A 19474-nucleotide genomic window follows, 5' to 3' on the forward strand; every position below is an offset into this window, starting at 1 on the left:
ACTTCTGCTCTCAAAATTCAACCCAATCAAAATAGCGTAAGTGTATTTAAGCTATCAAAGACAATAAACAGAATTTTTTGCGAATGGTATTAAGTTTTCTATTTCAGGTCAACTAGAGGAGGTATGAAACTAAATTAAACAGTACTATTTGTGTCCAGATTTTTAAAAGGGTGTATGTGGTTAAAAATTGCTGAAAATTTTTCTCTGGCATACAAATAGCAGGCCAAACTATAAAGTCTTAAAAAGCGAAAAGATTAAAAGTATTATTTTCTTTTTCTCTGAAAAGACTATGTCAATATAAAACGAACAGAAATTAATTAAAAAACTTTTTCCACAAAATAGGTTTGTCATAGAAAACTAAAGAACTTCATTAAACAAAAAATGAGCAAAAATAAAATCAAATAATCTACCAAGCGTGAAACTTCCACAAATCAGCATCGATAAATAAATAAAAACCAAAACGAGCAGAAATTACAATAAATAACCGAGTCAAACTCAAAACGAGCAGAAATTAACAAAAGCTGGGTGCAAAACCCCTATGCCTTCCCAAGGTCAGAAGAAAATTTGCACTTTACTAAAAAAATACAAATTAATGTGCATTGTCAGTTTAATATGCATATACTGATATTTAGTAATCAAATTGTTTATATTTTTTTATTTAGTAAAGTTATAAAAGTAAAAACATTAAATTTTTTTCAGTAAAGTGCAAATTTTGTTCTGGCCTTGTGAAGGCATGGGGGTTTTGCGCCCAACTTATGTTAATTTCTGCTCGTTTTGAGTTTGACTCAGTTATTGATTGTAATTTCTGTTCGTTTTGGGTTTCATTTATTTATCGATGCTGATTTGTGGTAGTTTCACGCTTGGTAGATTATTTGATTTTATTTTTGCTCATTTTTTGTTTAATGGAGTTCTTTACTTTTCTTTGAAAAACATAGTTTTTGGAAAAAGTTTCTTTTTTAATTAATCTCAAGTAAAATCAGAAAACCCACGCTACAGCTAGGTTCAAATTTGGAACAGATTGTACAGCTTTTAAGTTTTACGGTTCCGGCCCTGTTTTTTGGCTACTTATCGTCCAAAATAGCAACACTGGGGTTGCCTAGATGAGATTGGTGGACCACATTCGCTAACCTGTATATTCTACGATAACTGATTAAATAAAATCAACCGTAAGGAAAATGGCAAGAAAAGCCAAAAAAATTAATTTACACATAACCATGACCACTTGTCTTAGGAGACCAGGGAAATTTCATGTTTTCGCCAAGAGTGAGGAGAAACATCCATTCCTGGGGCGATTAGACATGTTGAATCTTACAATTTTTAACAAGATTATATAAATTTATGTAAGGGAGTCCAATTATTTCAGGATGGTCCTCTTTTTCTTGAATCAAATAATTTTCATAGTAGGCTATATTTCTTTCAATGAGCAGCACTAATTTACAAAACTGCCACCTATTTGCTTGCCGTTCTTTGCTCCCCATCCAATCATGACCTTTAATAACAAAACAAATGAATTTCAGAATGGCTCATGTGGAGAAGAAGTGTGCTGCGGCAGCATATGGATGAACTTGTCAGATAGGAAAGTGAGAAATCGTGAACTTGTTATCAAAGAAGCTATGGAATTTATCGACCAATATTACCGCTCCTTAAAAAGGTATATAAGCACAATATTGAAACAAAGGTTTCCTCTTACTAGGATTTTTTAGGGGTAAATCCAACGTAACCATAATCCGAGCTATTCGGTTCCTTTATCTACTTTGTTCATCTCTACACAGTGTAGAGTATATATAGTTTTCTCTCAGGTTTTTGTATACTTAAGAGCTTTAAATTTAAAATCTCTTAATATGAAAAAAGTGAATATTTTATATCTTCTTCTATCCTAGTATGACTCTCAAAGAAAGTACCAATGTCCACTTAAACATCGTTCTCTAGCACATAAGTTAATAAATTCTCCTATATTGTAAATAATACACCTATAGAATTTCTAAGGGACTATACTGTTATTATTTCCATGTAAATAAAAATTAGTTTTAAGGACTCTGAACAGCTCTGTTATTAATTTGAACTGTAAGTAAGGAGCAAATCCTGTTAATAGTAACCAACCACTAAGAAAAGAAGTTTTGATAACAAAATACATCAAATGAATTGGCTTATTTATGGTAATCAAAAAACAAGTTTTTCAACTAAAAGTTAGCAGCAACATTAAAACTTAAGACATACTCCATATATGAGGAAGACTGCTTACTCCTCAGCCCCTAGCTCTATACGCTAAAGTTAGTAGGAAGGCACCAGAAGGCACATGGGGGAGTCCATATATGGGCATAGAATACTGACAGAAGCTTATTGATCCACGAAGGGGGACAGATTTCTGAGAAATTGATTGCATAATCGAGGGGAACTAGACTTCTAAGAAATTGATTGCATAATCGACGGGAAATTATTGATCCACGAAAGAGGAAATAAGAAACATTATGGCTTCTTTGATCTTTAGGTCTGAGGGATAAATAGTCTTTAGCGACAAAGATAAATTGATATTTTATTTTTAAATATGGCCTCTCAGGTCTTTAGGCTTAGCGATAAATTAATATTCTATCGAGGCCTTAATAGAGTAACCAAGAACACCTTAGAGATGAAAAGATTAACGCGGGAATTTTTTCCTGGGAATTTCAAATGTGACAGCGCAGGAATGTCGAAACAAAGGAACACGCAGAAATTACGTTTAAGGGATTATCTGGGCGAAACCGTTTGAGATATTTTAGAAGATGATTTAGGCAAAACAGTTTGAGACATTTTAGAAGATAATTTAGGCGAAACCGTTTGAGACACTTTAACAGATGATTTAGGCGAAACAGTTTGAGAAATTTTAGAAGATGATTTGGGCGAAACAGTTTGAGACATTTTAGAAGATGATTTGGGCGAAACAGTTTGAGACATTCTAGAAGATGATCTTAGACGTTGAATTAGAGTATGATTTAGGGTGAAACTCTGTGGTCGTTATAATACACAAGTTCCATTTGAACAGTGTTGTAAGGTCCCCTACCCCAACCCCAGAGGGCCCCATCCCCCAGGCCGCCAAAGGGCCCCATGACCCCCCGGGCCCCCAAAGGGCCCCTGGACCCCCCGGGCCCCCAAAGGGCCCCTGGACCCCCGGGCCCCCAAAGGGCCCCCGGGCCCCAAAATTCCCCCCGGGTCCCTAAAGGCCCCCGGGCCCCCAAAGCCCCTTCCCTCCCTACTTTAGAGTTTTAGTTTGATATTAGCTTACAGTTTTAGTTAGAGTTATAGTTTAGTTTAGTTGTAGTTCAGAGTTTAGAGTTTCAAGTTACTCTCTCAGCACTTAGAGTTTTAGTTAGAGTTATATTTTATTTTAGTTTTAGTTAAGTGTTTCTGAACTTTTAGTTTAGTTTTAGCTGAACGTTTTAGTTTAGAATTTTAGCCTAGAGTCTGAGCTTAGAGTTTGTCATTGTACTTTTAGTTTAGTTTAGTATTAGTTAAGAGTTTTAGTTTAGAGTTGTAGTTTCGTTTTAGTAAAGAATTTTAGTTTAGAGTTGTAGTTTAAACTCTAAACTAAAACTCTGAAGTCTAAACTAAAACTCTTAGCTAAAATTAAACTAAACTATAACTAAAACTCTAAGTTAAGACTCAAAACTAAAATTCCAATATCTAAACTAAACTAAACTATAACTCTAACAAAAAAACTTTAATCTATGACTCTCAACTAAAACTCTAAATTCTCAACTAAAACTAAAGTAAACTATAAATGGAACTAAAACTCTAGGCTAAGACTCTAAACTCTAAACAAAAACTCTTAACTAAAGTAAACTAAACTATAACTCTAACTAAAACTCTAAGCTAAGACTCTAAACTCTAAACTCTAAACTAAAACTCTTAACTACTTTAACTCTAACTAAAACTGTAAGCTAATACCAAACTGAAACTCTAAACTAAAACTCCTATCTAAGATAAACCAAACTGAAAGTGCAATGTAAAAACTGTAAGCTATGACTCTAGTCTAAAACTCTAAGCTAAAACGTTTAGTTAAAATTAAACTGCAAGTCCAAAGTAAACTAAAACTCTAACTAAAACTCTAACCTAACACTCTAAATTAAAACTCTCGACTCTAAACTAAAACTAAACTAAACTATAACTTTAACTAAAACTCTAAACCCTATACTAAAACTCTTATCCAAAACTAGAAAACACCTCTAAACTAAAATTCTTAATTAAAACTAAACTAAACTATAACTCTAAGAAAAACTCTAAGGTAAGACTCTAAACTCTAAACAAAAACTGTAAGGTAATACCAAACTGAAACTTTAAACTAAAACTCTTATCTAAAACTAAACTAAACTAAAACTGAAACAAAAACTCTAAACTCTAAATTAAAACTCTTATCTAAAACTAAACAACACCTCTAAACTAAAATTCTTAACTAAAATTAAACTAAAACTATAACTCTAACTAAAAATCTAAGCTAAGACTAAACTAAAAGTCTGAATGAAAACTAAACTAAACTATAACTCTAACTATAAGCTAAGACTTAAAACTCAATCCCCAATATATAAAGCTGAACTCTTAACTGAAACTAAACTAAAACTGTAACTCTAACCGAAACTTTAAATTAAAACTCCAAACTAAAACTAAAAACTCTAAACTAAACTCTTAAGTAAAACTAAACTAGAGATCTAAACTAAAGCTTCTAACTAAAACTAAACTAAAACTCTAACTAAACTCTAAGCTAAGACTCTAAACTAAAACTCTCAACTAAAACTAAACTATAAATAGAACTAAAACTCTAAGCTAAGACTCTAAACTAAAACTCTAAGCTAAGACTCTAAACTCTATACAAAAAACTCTTAACTAAAACTCTAAGCTAAGACTCTAAACTAAAACTCTAAATTCTAAACTAAAACTCTTAACTACTATAACTCTAACTAAAACTGTAGGCTAATACCAAACCGAAACTCTAAACTAAAACTCTTAACTAAAAATAAACTATAACTCTAAACTAAAGCTCTTAACAAAAATTAAACTAAACTATAACTCTAACTAAAACTCTAAGCTAAGACTCTAAACTAAAACTCTAAATTCTAACTAAAACTCTAAGCTAAGACTCTAAACTCTAAACAAAAACTCTGAACTAAAACTAAACTAAACTATAACTCTAACTAAAACTCTAAACTGTAAACTAAAACTCTAAAGTCTAAACTAAAACTCTTAACTAAAATTAAACTAAACTTTAACTCTAACTAAAACTCTAAGCTAATAATCTAAGCTAAAACTATAAACTCTAGACGAAAACACTCAAATAAAACTAAACTACAACTCTAAACCAAAATTCTTAACTAAAACGAAACTACAACTCTAAACAAAAACCCTTAACTAATACTAAACTAAACTAAAATTGCAACGAAAAACTCTAAGCTAAGAATCTAGGCTAAAATTCTAAACTAAAACGTTTAGATAAAACTAAACTACAAGTTCAAAAACACTTAACTAAAACTAAAATAAAATATAACTCTAACTAAAACTCTAAGTGCTGAGAGTCTAACTTGGAACTCTAGACTCTGAACTACAACTAAACTAAACTATAACTCTAACTAAAACTGTAAGCTAATATCAAACTATAACTCTAAACTAGGGAGGGGGGCCTTTGGGGGCCCGGGTGGCCTATGGGGGCCTGGGGGGCCTTTGGGGACCCGGGGGGCATTTGGGGACCTGGAGACCCTTTGGGGGCCCGGGGGCCCTTTGGGAGACCGCGGATCTTTGGGTTCCCGGATTTCAGGGGCCTTTTGGGGCCCGGGGGGGCCCTTTGGGGCCCGGGGGATGGGGCCCTCTGGGGTTGGGGTAGGGGACCTTACAACACTGTTCAAATGGAACTTTTGTATTATAACAACCACAGAGTTTCACCCCAAATCCTCTTCTTAATCATCTTCTAAAATCATCTTCTAAAATGTCTCAAACTGTTTCGCCCAAATCATCTTCTAAAATGTCTCAAACTATTTCGCCTAAATCATGTTCTAAATTGTCTCAAACTGTTTCGCCTAAATCATCTTCTAAAATGTCTCAAACTGTTTCGCCTAAATCATCTTCCAAAATGTCTCAAACGATTTCGCCCAAATAATCCCTTAAACCTAATTTCTGTGTGTTCCTTTGTTTCGACATTCCTGCACTGTCACATTTGAAATTCCCAGGAAAGAATTCCTGCGTTAATCTCTTCATCATTAAAGTGTTCTTGGTTACTCTATTAAGGCTTGGATGGAATATAAATTTATCGCTAAGCCTAAAGACATGAGAAGCCATATTTAAAAATAGAATATCAATTTATCTCTGTCACTAAAGACCATTTATCCCTCAGACCTAAAGATCAAAGAAGCCATAATGTTTCTTAATTCCCCTTTCTTGGATCAATAATTCCCTGCCGATTATGCAAATCAATTTCTCAGAAATCCAGTTCCCCTCGATTATGCAATCAATTTCTCAGAAATCTGTCCCCCTTCGTGGATCAATAAGCTTCTGTCAGTATTCTATGCCCATATATGGACTCCCCCATGTGCCTTCTGGTGCCTCCCTACTAAAGTTTGACATTTTGTCCTAATTACTTAAGAATGACTGCTGCGACATAAGGGTCGTTTAACTGGAATGAAAAAACTTTTAAAGCACTGGCAATTTTCGTTTAGCGAATGAGGGATTGAGGATGGGACAGTCTCTCATAAATAGAAGTTCGCTGAATAGTTCCCCCCCCCCCTACGAAAAAAAAAATTTCCATGGAAAATTCCCCACAGAAAATTCTTCCCATGTAAGATTCACCCTCTCCCGTGAATATCCCCCCCCCCCACAATTTTCTCCTTTCTGAAAATCTTTCCCAGAAAATATTCATGCGACAATTCCTCCTGGGAAATTCTCCTTACTTTCATTGAAAAAAAACTGTTTTGTTTTCTTCTTTTGTTTAATCTCTTATCTCTTTCAAATCATGCTGGAACTTCTCCCACTCTTTGTGGGAAATTCTCCCTAGAAAATTCCCCCTCATGAAAAGTTAACCCCAGAGGCCATTCCCCCATAAAAAATGCCTCCCCTGGAGGATCCCCCCGTGGAAAAATCGCCCGAACGATTCCATCCATGCTTAAAATTTCACATAGACAATTCCCCTGAAACATTTTCTCCACATGTAAAAGGGAGCAGCCAAAGAGTTCTGGAATGAATTCTGGAAATTTCCCCCCGTGAAAATTTTCTCCTGGAACATCCCCCAGAAGATTTCCTCTCCTTGGAAAATCATCTTCGCGGGAAACATCCCCCCCCCCGCAGAAAAGTCTTTCCTACCCAAAAATACCCTGGACAATACCCCTCTTCGAAAATTATCCATAAATGTAAAATTGGGCAGCCAGAGAGAAACTAAAACATTTAAAAATAATTCCGGGTTTCATTTCCAGAAATCCCCCCTCCCCGTGGAAGAAAAGTTCGCTAATGGAAACTTCCCGTGGAAAGTTTCCCTTGGAGAATTTTTTCACGTGTTAAATTGAAAAGCTAAAACGAAAATAATAAAAACAATTCCTTTGGTGAATTCCAGAGAATCCCGTGGAATACCCCACCAAAAAAATAACCCAACAGAAAACTTTCCTTTGAAAATCTCCCCTCCTTAAATTAATTTTCCCTGGACGATTCACCATCTCCCTTCCCCCCAAGAATATAATACTTTTTTTTAAACTTATACAACACAAGATGGTCTCCACTTCACACCTCCTTAGCTCATATTTTAACGCTTTCTCCACTTTCTTTATATTCCTTTTATTTTCATATGATCTATCACTCAGATAATTCCTGTACAAGCCCCTTCCCCTCTCTATTAAACATAAAACCTTTTATTTTCGCTAATATTCTTAGATTAAATTAGTAACAAAGCTGAGGTTCAGTTACTAGAACGTTATACTTAATCAGAATGTCAAGCGTTTAATTCCTGCTTGGGTATTTTTTTCAATCACGGTTTTGTCCCTTCTATACGATAATTTTAAGATAATTCACTATTTTTATAAATGTGATGCACTTATTTTCCTTAATTTGTCAAGCATTTTGATTCAAAAGAGGTCACCCAGTATCATGGTTTGCAACTACATTCTTAGTAAATCACTAAATCCATACCCCAACCAGTGACGTAATTTCGTCAAGATCATGGGGGGAGGGGGTAAATTTGGAGCCAATTTTCCCAAATGAAGTGAAAATGCCATATAGTAACAAAAAAGGAAAAGATCAAACAGTTCGTGCTAACGAACTGTAAGTGAGAAGCTCAATAGTAACCAAAACTCTAAAGAACCGAATTTTGATACCAATAGAATATCAAAAGAATTGAAGTTTTATGCTAATTTCAAATATATAAGTTTCATTAAGTTTAATCTTACCCATCAAAGGTTACAAGCCTGATAAAATTTGGTTGATTTTTGAAAAAAGGAGAAAACGCCTCCTAAAAGGCATAGAATCTTAATAAAAATCACACCATCAGGTTTAGCGGATCAGAGAACCCTACTGTAGAGGTTTCAAGTGCCTATCTAAAAAATCTGTAATTTTGTATTTTTTGCCAGAAGAACGATCACGCATGCATATTTATCGCATCGACCAACTGGTCCAAGAATATCGCAAGAGGGCTTATTCGGACGGAAATTAAAAGTTCTAGTGGCTTTTTTAAGTAACAAAAAAAATGAAGGGCAATTAGACCCCCTACCACGCCCCTTTTTTCTCAAAGTCGTCCAATCGAAATAATGAGATAGCCATTTTGATTAGCATAGTTGAAAGGCCGAATAACTAGGCCTTTTGGGATATTATGGCCCTCCCATAGCCCCTAGGGAAAGGTCTTAAAGTTACAAAATTTGCCCATTGTTTACGTATATTATTTTTTATTGGGAAGTATGCATACATTTTTCGGGGGAGGGGATGAAATTATCTATTGGTGGGATTTTCCACGGGGATAATTTTCCATAGGAAGGGAAGTTTCCAGGGGTTAATTTTTCAGGCGAAATTTTACACTGGGGGAATTATACTGAATTCCTATACGAAATTCTTCATATGTCTTACTTTCTCTTTGCCGACTCAATTTTACGCGTGGAGATGTTAAGGGTAATTGTCCGAGGTAAATTTTTACCAGGATTGAATTGTCTAGAGAATAAATTCTTGGGGAGGAGGCATCTTTCCGTGAAGGGGTAGCCAGATTTTCTGGCACTGTTTAAAAACGATCAGAAATTAAATTTAAAAAAAAACAAGTTTTTTTTTAAAACTGAAAGTTAGGATCAACATTAAAACTTAAAACGAACAGAAACTACTACGTATATGAGGGGGTTACTCCTCCAAAAATCCTCGCTTTTAACGCTAAAGTTTGAATTATGTCCCAATTCTTTAACAACGACTCCTGAAATATTATGTTCGTTTAATTTGAATAATAAGAAGCTTTTTTCAAAAGTATTAAAAAACTTTAGCGCAAAGAGCGAGGGGGTTTGGACGAGCTCACATATGTAATAATTTCTGTTTGTTTTAAGTTTTAATGTTGCTCCTTACTTTCAGTTGAAAAATCTTTTTTTTTAATGTACTTAAAAAAACTGACCCGTTTCTGTGGACCCTTGAATTATTCAGGCTTATCTTAGTTTTTTACGATTTTTGGAGAAACTAAATTTCAGCTGGGGAAGCAAACTGGGGTCTGGAGGGGGCACGCCTAGGTCTGGAAGTGGCAGTTAATTACACCCCTTACCCTAAACCCTCGCCACTTAGGGGTTGGAGAAGTGTAGTCATGTAGTTCTGAGACCGCTCAAACTTATATATTAAAAGAAGGATTACTTATTGTTATATTTACTTATTCAAATTATTTACTTATTTTTACTATTTAATAGACAGGATAAAGTTTTTTGTACTGTATAGGACACAAACAAATCATAGCACTAAAAACCCATTTGTATTTTTTTCTTTTATATTTTTTAGTTGTCAGGTTACATTCCAACTATTTTTTGTTTATTGCTATTCCACACATATATATATCTAAAGTTTGCTGGTGCTTAGTAGAAAGGCGCGGGGTGTATAGTAGAATAAGTTAGGGATACAAAATTTTGCTTATGTTTTGAATACCTTGAAAATCTCCTTTAGAAAAATAGTTAATTCTAGAACGCCAAGGAAATCGATGCGCAATAAAAATCTTAGAAATTATTTTTTAGTGTGCAGTTCATTTTTAATAAAGAGGATCGCATGTTTTCTTGCCTGCTATGCATGGCATTGGACTTATTTAAAATATTAAACCATGACCAATGTCGGTTCCAATGTTGGAATATTCAGCTATTTCAACACTGCATTCCTCTTCTCAGTGCCTAAATGTGTATTGTTTTGTAAAGTACAGATAATAAACTTTTTGTTGTAAACTTTACGTTTTGCAGGAACACTCAACTAGTTTCATATAAATATTGTTCATATTTCTGATAGCACAAGGGAATTAAAAAAATAAGCAGTTTTTAATTTCTTTATTGATTTTTCTATTACAATGGATCTTTCAAAATACAACGGATTTCCAATATCCATGATTACAATTGATTTTTCAACAAAACCTTCTTCAATGTCAAACCAGTCCTCCGGGTGATGATTCCTTCCTTTTAGACTATCTTTAGGGAAATCTAGAGATCCCCCCCTACCTGCCAAAAAGTCCCAAGTACATATCCTTCACAGTCATAGAAAACGGTTGCCAATACCTTGTTGACAAACATTTCACGTATTTTTGGAATGCCCCTCGTTTTATTGCATTTCGTGGTACTGGGAAGGTAAATTTGGACCCACGAGTAGGAATTGAATGACGAGGACAATGAATATGCAAAGCTGTATTGGTAACCCATTAAAAATATATAATACAAGCTTATATGTTTCAAAGTCAGGTTATACGATATAAGTTTCAGCTTAATACCTTTAGTACCATTAGTTACAGCAATCGTAGCAGTAGTATTAATAGTTTACACAAAGTAGCTTCTGGTTAGTTCAAAATCCGTTAAAACTTACCCTGAAAGGTCGAACTTAATTAAAAGCCGTTCTTGAGATAATGCTGTGTCACCCCTTTGACAATCTACATGCTAATAGTTCGTTTTGATTTGGTTCAACATCCGCCAAAATATTCCTTGACAGCTTCACCTTAATACCAAGAGGTTGCGTAGTAGCAATAGTATAGTAGCAGTAGTAGTATTAGTAGCAGTAGTATTGATCCTATTGATCCGGAACTAAATGATATAAAGCGACCAATCCCTCTATATTATGGACCTATAAAGCGAGCAAACACGTTATATTTGGAACCAGGGACGAGATTGTGCAATGCAACCAGACAGGTTTCTGAGACAACACCCATTTTTTGGGGGGGGGGGGGCAATCAGAGAGAGCGGAGGCCACTCCATATACGGTAAGTTGATTAGTAATTGGATTCAAATATAAGGAGTGATTTTCAACGTGTTCAAAGGTTTATTGGACTTTTCTGTAATATGGTCAACAGCCAAAGTTTTCGGATATTAGCATTCAATCGTAAGTTTAATGATGGCATATGGTAATTAATTACTATCAACAATACAAAGAATATGCACAGAAGTGTAATAGATTTGACGCCTACAAGAGACCTTGGTACAAGGTGTTCAATAGTTTAATGGGTGTGTTTCAGTCGTATGGGAAAATAATCATGTTTTTTATATCATTTTGCGTAAAAGCTAACTCAATTTGCGAAAAAAGGTATAGTTTTTGTAAATTTGAATATATGAATAATCTTATCTGATGATCGCATGATAGAGATGAAAATAACCGTAGTCCGTAATTGAGTCGCATAAAATTGGTAAAAAAGGGTCAAAACGACAACTAGTCAAAGTAAACCCAATGGGGTTTTCAGCTCACAGGCAATTTACTATAAATTTGGAATAACATCAATTTATGAAAATGGTTGACGTTTATGAGTAGCATAGAGAACGATTGGTACAGCCGCAAGCATATTTCATGTTCTTTTAAGATACGTAAAAAAAGTTGAAAAAATATCATGCTTAAAAAAAATGATAAAAAACTTCCAAAAAATAAATAAATAAAAAGTATAAGAAAATGGGGGGAGGGGCCTCTCGGAGTTGGGGGGGGGAGGGGGCGCCTTGGAGGTTGAGGTCCTTGGTGGTTAGGGTCATTGGTGCCTACGATCCTTGACGATTCATACTCATAATCCTCTCACTGCTTGATTTCCAAGGATTTCTAAGGATTGTTCTGAATGGTCTTATTACAATTCTTTTCTTGCCATCTACATCTCTATTAGTATCAACTTTTTAGTATACTAGAATGTTATAGCATATTTTATCATGACAACACTTTTCAAATGGCACTTGTATATTATACAGAACACATCGGAGAAGTAATGGCTAGGTCAACTCAAAAGATCATTTTATCATAATAAGAACATCCGCGTTTAAAATACATCTGATTGTATTAATAATATTTGATTTTTGAATAAAGTTCAGTTGTAGTTTTCAGAAATTAGAACATCCACGTTTAAAATACATCTGATTTTATTAATAATATTTGATTTTTTAATAAAGTGGGGTTTAGTTTCCGAAATAAGAACATCCACGTTTAAATACATCTGATTTTATCAATAATATTGAATTTTTTTTTAATAAAGTTGTGTTTTAGTTTTCAGAAAGATGAACATCCACATTTAAAATACATCTGATTTTATTAATAATATTTGATTTTTTTAATAAAGTTGGGTTTTACTTTTCAGAAAAATTAAAACCCAACTATAATAAAAAATTCAATATTATTAATAAATCAGATGTATTTAAAACGTTGATGTTCTTATTTCTGGAAACTAAAACCCCACTTTATTAAAAATCAAATATTATTAATAAAATCTGATATATTTTTAACTTGGATGTTCCTATTTCCGAAAACTATAACCCAACTTTATTTAAAAAAACAAAAATTATTATTAAAATCAGGTGTATTTTAAACGTGGATGTTCTTATTTGTGAAAACTAAAACCCAACTTTATTAAAATATCAAATTTTATTAATAAAGTCAGGTGTACTTTAAACATGGATGTTCTTATTTCTGAAAACTAAAACCCAACTTTATTAAGAAATCAAATATTATTGATAAAATCAGATGTATTTAAACGTGGATGTTCTTATTTCTGAAAAATAAAACCCCACCTTATTAAAAAATCAAATATTATTAATAAAATCAAGTGTAATTTAAACGTGGATGTTCTTATTTCTGAAAACTGAAATTCAACTTTTTTTTTTAATCAAATATTATTGATAAAATCGGATGTATTTAAACGTGGATGTTCTTATTTCTGAAAACTATAACCCAACTTTATTTAAAAATCAAATATTATTAATACAATCACAGAAGATCAAACATTATTAATACAATCAGATGTATTTTAAACGCGGATGTTATTATTTCTGAAAAATAAAACCCAACTTTATTTAAAAAAATTATTAATAAAATCAGATGTATTTTAAACGTGGATGTTCCTATTTCTGAAAACTAAAACCCAACTTTATTAGAAAATAAAATATTATTAATAAAATCAGATGTATTTTATAAATGAACGTTCTTATTTCTGAAAACTAAAACCCAATTTTATTAAAAAAAATCAAACATTATTAATAGAATCAGATGTATTTTAAATGGGGTTATTCATATTTCTGACAGCTATAACCCAACTTTATTAGATAATCAAATGTTATTAATAAAGATCACATGTATTTTAAATGTGGCTGTTCTTATTTCTGAAAACTAAAACCCAACATTATTAAAAATTAATTATTATTAATAAAATCACATGTATTTAAAACGTGGGTGTTCATATTTCTGAAAACTAAAACCCAAATTTATTAAAAAATCAAATATTATAAATAAAATCACATGTATTTTAAACGTGGATGTTCTTATTTCTGAACACTAAAACCCAACTTTATTAAAAAAAAATATTATTAGTAAAATCAGATGTATTTTAAACGTGGGTGTTCTTATTTCTGAAAACTAAAACCCAACTCTATTAAAAAATCAAATGTTATAAATAAAATCAGATGTATTTTAAATGTGGATGTTCGTATTTCCGAAAACTAAAACCCAACTTTATTTTAAAAAATCAAATATTATTAATAAAATCAGATGTATTTTAAACCGGGATATTCATATTTCTGACAGCTAAAACCCAACTTTATTAAAGAGGCAAATATTATTAATAAAGATCAAACGTATTTTAAACGTGGTTGTTCTTATTTCCGAAAACTAAAACCCAACATTATTAAAAAAATATTATTAATAGAATCAGATGTATTTTAAACAAGGATGTTCGTATTTCTTGAAACTAAAACCCAACTTTATTAAAAAATCAAATATTATTATTAAAATCACATGTATTTTAAACGTGGACGTTCTTATTTCTGAAAACTAAAATCCAACTTTATTTAAAAAATACAAAAAAAACATATATTATTAATAAAATCAGATGTATTTTAAACGCGGGTGTTCTTATTTCTGAAAACTAAAACCCAACTTTATTTTTTTAAATATTATTAATAAAATCACATATATTTTAAACGTGGGTGTTCTTATTTCCAAAAAGGAAAACCCAAATTTATAAGAAATCTAATATTATGAATAAAATCACATGTATTTTAAATGTGGACGTTCTTACTTCTGAAAACTAAAACCCATGTTTATTTTTTTTTAATATTATTAATAAAATCACATGTATTTTAAACTTGGACGTTCTTATTTCTGAAAACTAAAACCCAACTTTATATCTTTATTTTTAAAAAAATATTATTAATAAAATCACATGTATTTTAAACATGGACGTTCTTATTTCTGACAACTAAAACCCAACTTTATATCTTTATTTTATTTTAATATTATTAATAAAATCACATGTATTTTAAACGTGGATGTTCTTATTTCTCAAATCTAAAACTCAACTTTATTTTTTTTTAAATATTATTAATAAAATCAAATGTATTTTAAACGTGGACGTTCTTATTTCTGAAAACTGAAACCCAACTTTATTAAAAAATCAAATATTATTTATAAAATCAGATGTATTTTAAATGTGGATATTCGTATTTCTGAAAACTAAAACCTAACTTTATTTTTTTTGAAAATCAAATATTATTCATAAGAATAACATGTATTTTAAACATGGGTGTTCTTATTTCCGAAAACTAAAGCCCAACTTTATTAAAAAATCAAATAGACAGCTAAAACCCAAGTTTATTAAAGAATCAAATATTATTAATAAAATCACATGCATTTTAAACGTGAGTGTTCTTATTTCTGAAAACTATAGCCCAACTTTATTCAAAAATCAAATATTATTAATAAAATCACAGAAAATCAAATATTATTGATACAATCAGATTTATTTTAAACGCCGATGTTCTTATTTCTGAAAAATATAACCCAAATTATTAAAAAAAAATCATTATTAATAAAATCAGATGTATTTTAAACGTGGATGTTCCTATTTCTGAAAACTAAAACCCCACTTTATTAGAAAATCAAATATTATTAATAAAAACAGATGTATTTGATAAATGAACGTTCTTATTTCTGAAAATTAAAACCCAACTTTATTAAAAAAAAATCAAACATTATTAATAAAATCAGATGTATTTTAAATGGGGTTATTCATATTTCTGACAGCTATAATCCAACTTTATTAGAGAATCAAATGTTATTAATAAAGATCACATGTATTTTAAATGTGGCTGTTCTTATTTCTGAAAACTAAAACCCAACTTTATTAAAAATTAAATATTATTAATAAATCACATGTATTTAAAACGTGGGTGTTCATGTTTCTGAAAACTAAAACTCAACTTTATGAAAAAATCAAGTATTATTAATAAAATCACATGTATTTTAAACGTGGACGTTCTTATTTCTGATAACTAAAACCCAACTTTATTTTAAAAAAAAAATTATTAATAAAAACAGATGTATTTTAAACGTGGGTGTTCTTATTTCGTAAAACTAAAACCCAACTTTACTAAAGAATCAAATGTTATAAATAAAATCAGATGTATTTTAAATGTTGATGTTCGTATTTCTGAAAACTAAAACCCAACTTTATTTAAAAAAATCAAATATTATTAATAAAATTAGATATATTTTAAACGGGTATATTCATATTTCTGACAGCTAAAACCCAACTTTATTAAAGAGTCAAATATTATTAATAAAGATCACATGTATTTTAAACGTGGTTGTTCTTATTTCTGAAAACTAAAACCAAACTTTATTAAAAAAAATATTATAAATAGAATCAGATGTATTTTGAACATGAATGTTCGTATTTCTTGAAATTAAAACCCAACTTTATTAAAAAATCAAATATTATTATTAAAATCACATGTATTTTAAACGTGGACGTTCTTATTTCTGAAAACTAAAATCCAACTTTATTAAAAATACAAAAAAAACATATATTATTAATAAAATCAGATGTATTTTAAACGCGGGTGTTCTTATTTCTGAAAATAAACTTATCCACTCTGTGTGGACTGAGGCCATTTCTTTTCTAAGTCACTATCATAGTCACTATCAGGCCTACCACCAAAAATAGTCTAAATTTTTAGATAGCCATTTTGTTCAGCGTAGTTGATTTCCAGATAGAAAATATGTTTCTGAGGAGGACACTCCCCCACAGCCCTCGGGGCAAGGGTTTTAAGTTGTACCCTGGGGAATATAAGAACGATTTTGGCACAATGTATCATTTATTATTTTTTTCATTTAGAGCAGGGCACTTCGTATCGAAGAAGTTGTCGTAGAAACTTCGAAAAGGGCTCATTCAAATAGAAATTGAAGTTGCTTGGGCCCTTTTCAATAGTCGAAAGTGATTGTAAGGCAACCAACACCCCTTCCATGCCTACCATGTCCCGAAACACATCCAATCAAAATTTTTAGATAGCCATTTTGTTCAGTGTAGTTGATTTCCAAATAGAAATTATGTTTTTGAGGAGGTAAGTCCCCCATATCCCTCAGGGCAAGGGTTGTAAGTTCTGCCCTGGGGGCATATACGGTTTTTATAGAAAGCTTTGTCATAGAAACTTCAAAATAAGCTCATTCGATTGAAAATTCAAAGGGCTAGTGCCCTTTTTAATTGTCGAAAATGTTTGGTGGGCATCTAGCCCCCCCCCCCCCCCCCCACATTCCCCCAAACACATCCAATCAAAATTTTGAGATATTCATTTTGTTCAAAGTAGTTAAAAGTTCTGCAAATTAGGCCTTTGTGGATGACAACCCGCCCCCCCCCCCTCTACAACCCTCAGGGCAAAGGTAGTAAGTTATGCCCTGGGGGCATATAAGGTTTTTATAGAAAGTGTTGCCGTAGAAACCTTAAAGAGGGTTCTTTCGATTGGAAATTGAAAGGGCTAGTGCCCTTTTTAATTGTCGAAAGTGATTGGAAGGCTTGACATTTTTATAGTAAAGACCGATCTGGGTACTATGTATTATTTTTTTTCTTTTTCTTTTTTGTTTAGACCAGGCCCTTCGTATCGAAAGAGTTGTCGTAGGAACTTCGAAAAGGACTCATTCGATTGAAAATAGAAAGGACTAATGTCCTTTTAATAGTCGAAAGTGATTGGAGGGAAACTAGTCCCCCACCCCAGCCCCCCCTACCATTTGCCCAATATTTTTAAAAAAAAAAAGTTGCCTTAAGATTAAATCAAAATGCACAGTGTTAATGCTAATTCCCAATAAGGCATCTCGGCAGTATGCTAAGAACAACTGAGGGTATTATGTTCAAACTTTCGGGGCTACTTGTGCTCTTAAAATTCAACCAAATCAAAATAGTGTAAGTGTATCCAAGCTATCAAAGAAAGTAACCAGATTTTTTTTGCGAATGGTATCAATTTTTCTATTTCAGGTCAACTAGGGGAGGTATGAAACTATAATAAACACTACTATTTGTGTCCAGATTTTTAAAAGGATGTATGCTGTTAAAAATTGCTGAAAATTTTTCTCCAGCATACAAATAGCAGGCCAAACTATAAAGTTTAAAAAAAACGAAAATATATAAAGAATTATTTTCTTTTTCCCTGAAAAGACTATGTCAATATAAAACGAACAGAAATTAACTAAAAAAAACTTTTTCCACTAAATAAATTTTTCAAAGAAAAGTAAAGAATTACATTAAACTAGAAATGAGCTAAAATATAATCAAACAATCTACCAAGCATGACACTACCACAAATCAGCATCGATAAATAGATGAAACCCAAAACGAGCAGAAATTACAATAAATAACCGAATCAAACTGAAAACGTGCAGAAATTAACATGAGTATGGCTCAAAACCCCCTATGCCTTCCCAAGGTCAGAAAATAATTTCCACTTTACTGAAAAAAATACTAATGAATGTGCATTGTCAGTTTAATATACATATACTGATATATAGTAATGAAATTTTAATATTATTTGATTTATTAAAGTTATAAAAGTAAAAACATTTATATTTTTTTCCGTAAAGTGCAAATTATGTTCTGGCCTTGGGAAGACATAGGGGGTTTTGAGCCCTACTCATGTTAATTTCTGCACGTTTTGAGTTTGATCGGTTATTTATTGTAATTTTTGTTCGTTTTTGGTTTCATTTATTTATCGATGCTGATTTGTGGTAGTTTCACGCTAGGTAGATTATTTTATTTTATTTTTGCTTATTTTTGGTTTAATCGAGTTCCTTACTTTGCTTTGAAAAACTTATTTTGTGGAAAAAGTTTTCAAATTAATTTAAAGAAAAATAGAACTTCTTGGGAGGCTGTAAAAAGGGAAGCTTTGAATAGGTTGTGATGGAGGAAGAGCGTGCGCAGCTGTGTTGACCTCGGACGGCATGGTGCTGCAATGTGTTGTTGTTAGTAGTAGTAGGAGTAGTAGTATGAGTATAGGATGAAGGGTACAGTTTGAGTGTTGAGAGGGGGGGGGGCTCTTGTTGCGGAAAATATAGTTTACTTTGGATAATTAGGCTTCATTTTAAAAAACAAACGCACCAAAATAGATATGTTTCTCGAAGCGTTGTGAGAAAAAGTTGTATTTTGATCGAAGGAGTCGGGCATGTGGGTTGATATTCATCCTTTCATTTAAGCTAACTCTGGACATTCTATTAAAACTAACAAAAATAAAAAAAAGTTTTTTTTTCTAATGAAAGTAAATTGACATTAAAACTTAAAACGAACAGCATTTGTTCCTAACAGGTGAGATCCTATCGTCCTCAGTCCTTCAGTTTTTACACTAAAGTTTACGTTTGAGTCCCAATTATTTCAGAACGAGCAGGCTCAAACAGTGTAGTCGTTGAATTGAAATAAAGATGCTCTTTTAAAGTATTCAAATATCTAAAGTATTTAACCACTATTTTTCTTATTTAATCTGTCCAATGGATGAATAACACAGAAACGATAGTTACGTTGAGGAACTGTTCAGGGTCGATTTGCTATGCTAATATCTTA

General features: G+C 31.9%; 1 protein-coding gene across 2 annotated transcripts in view; it reads left to right on the plus strand.

The window, feature by feature from the left end:
* The window catches only part of Nos (Nitric oxide synthase), a 614880-nt gene that overhangs the window by 164233 nt on the left and 431173 nt on the right, over positions 1–19474 (plus strand). For both annotated transcript variants that reach the window (XM_089089493.1, XM_089089494.1), the window contains exon 3: positions 1518–1651. In XM_089089493.1, the coding sequence (XP_088945619.1) occupies positions 1518–1651 (134 nt within the window). The remainder of the gene's footprint in view (positions 1–1517; positions 1652–19474) is intronic.

This window comes from Artemia sp. Qi Xiang Cuo, chromosome 5 (genome assembly GCF_049724085.1).
Source record: "Artemia sp. Qi Xiang Cuo chromosome 5, ASM4972408v1, whole genome shotgun sequence".
Taxonomy (NCBI): domain Eukaryota; kingdom Metazoa; phylum Arthropoda; class Branchiopoda; order Anostraca; family Artemiidae; genus Artemia; species Artemia sp. Qi Xiang Cuo.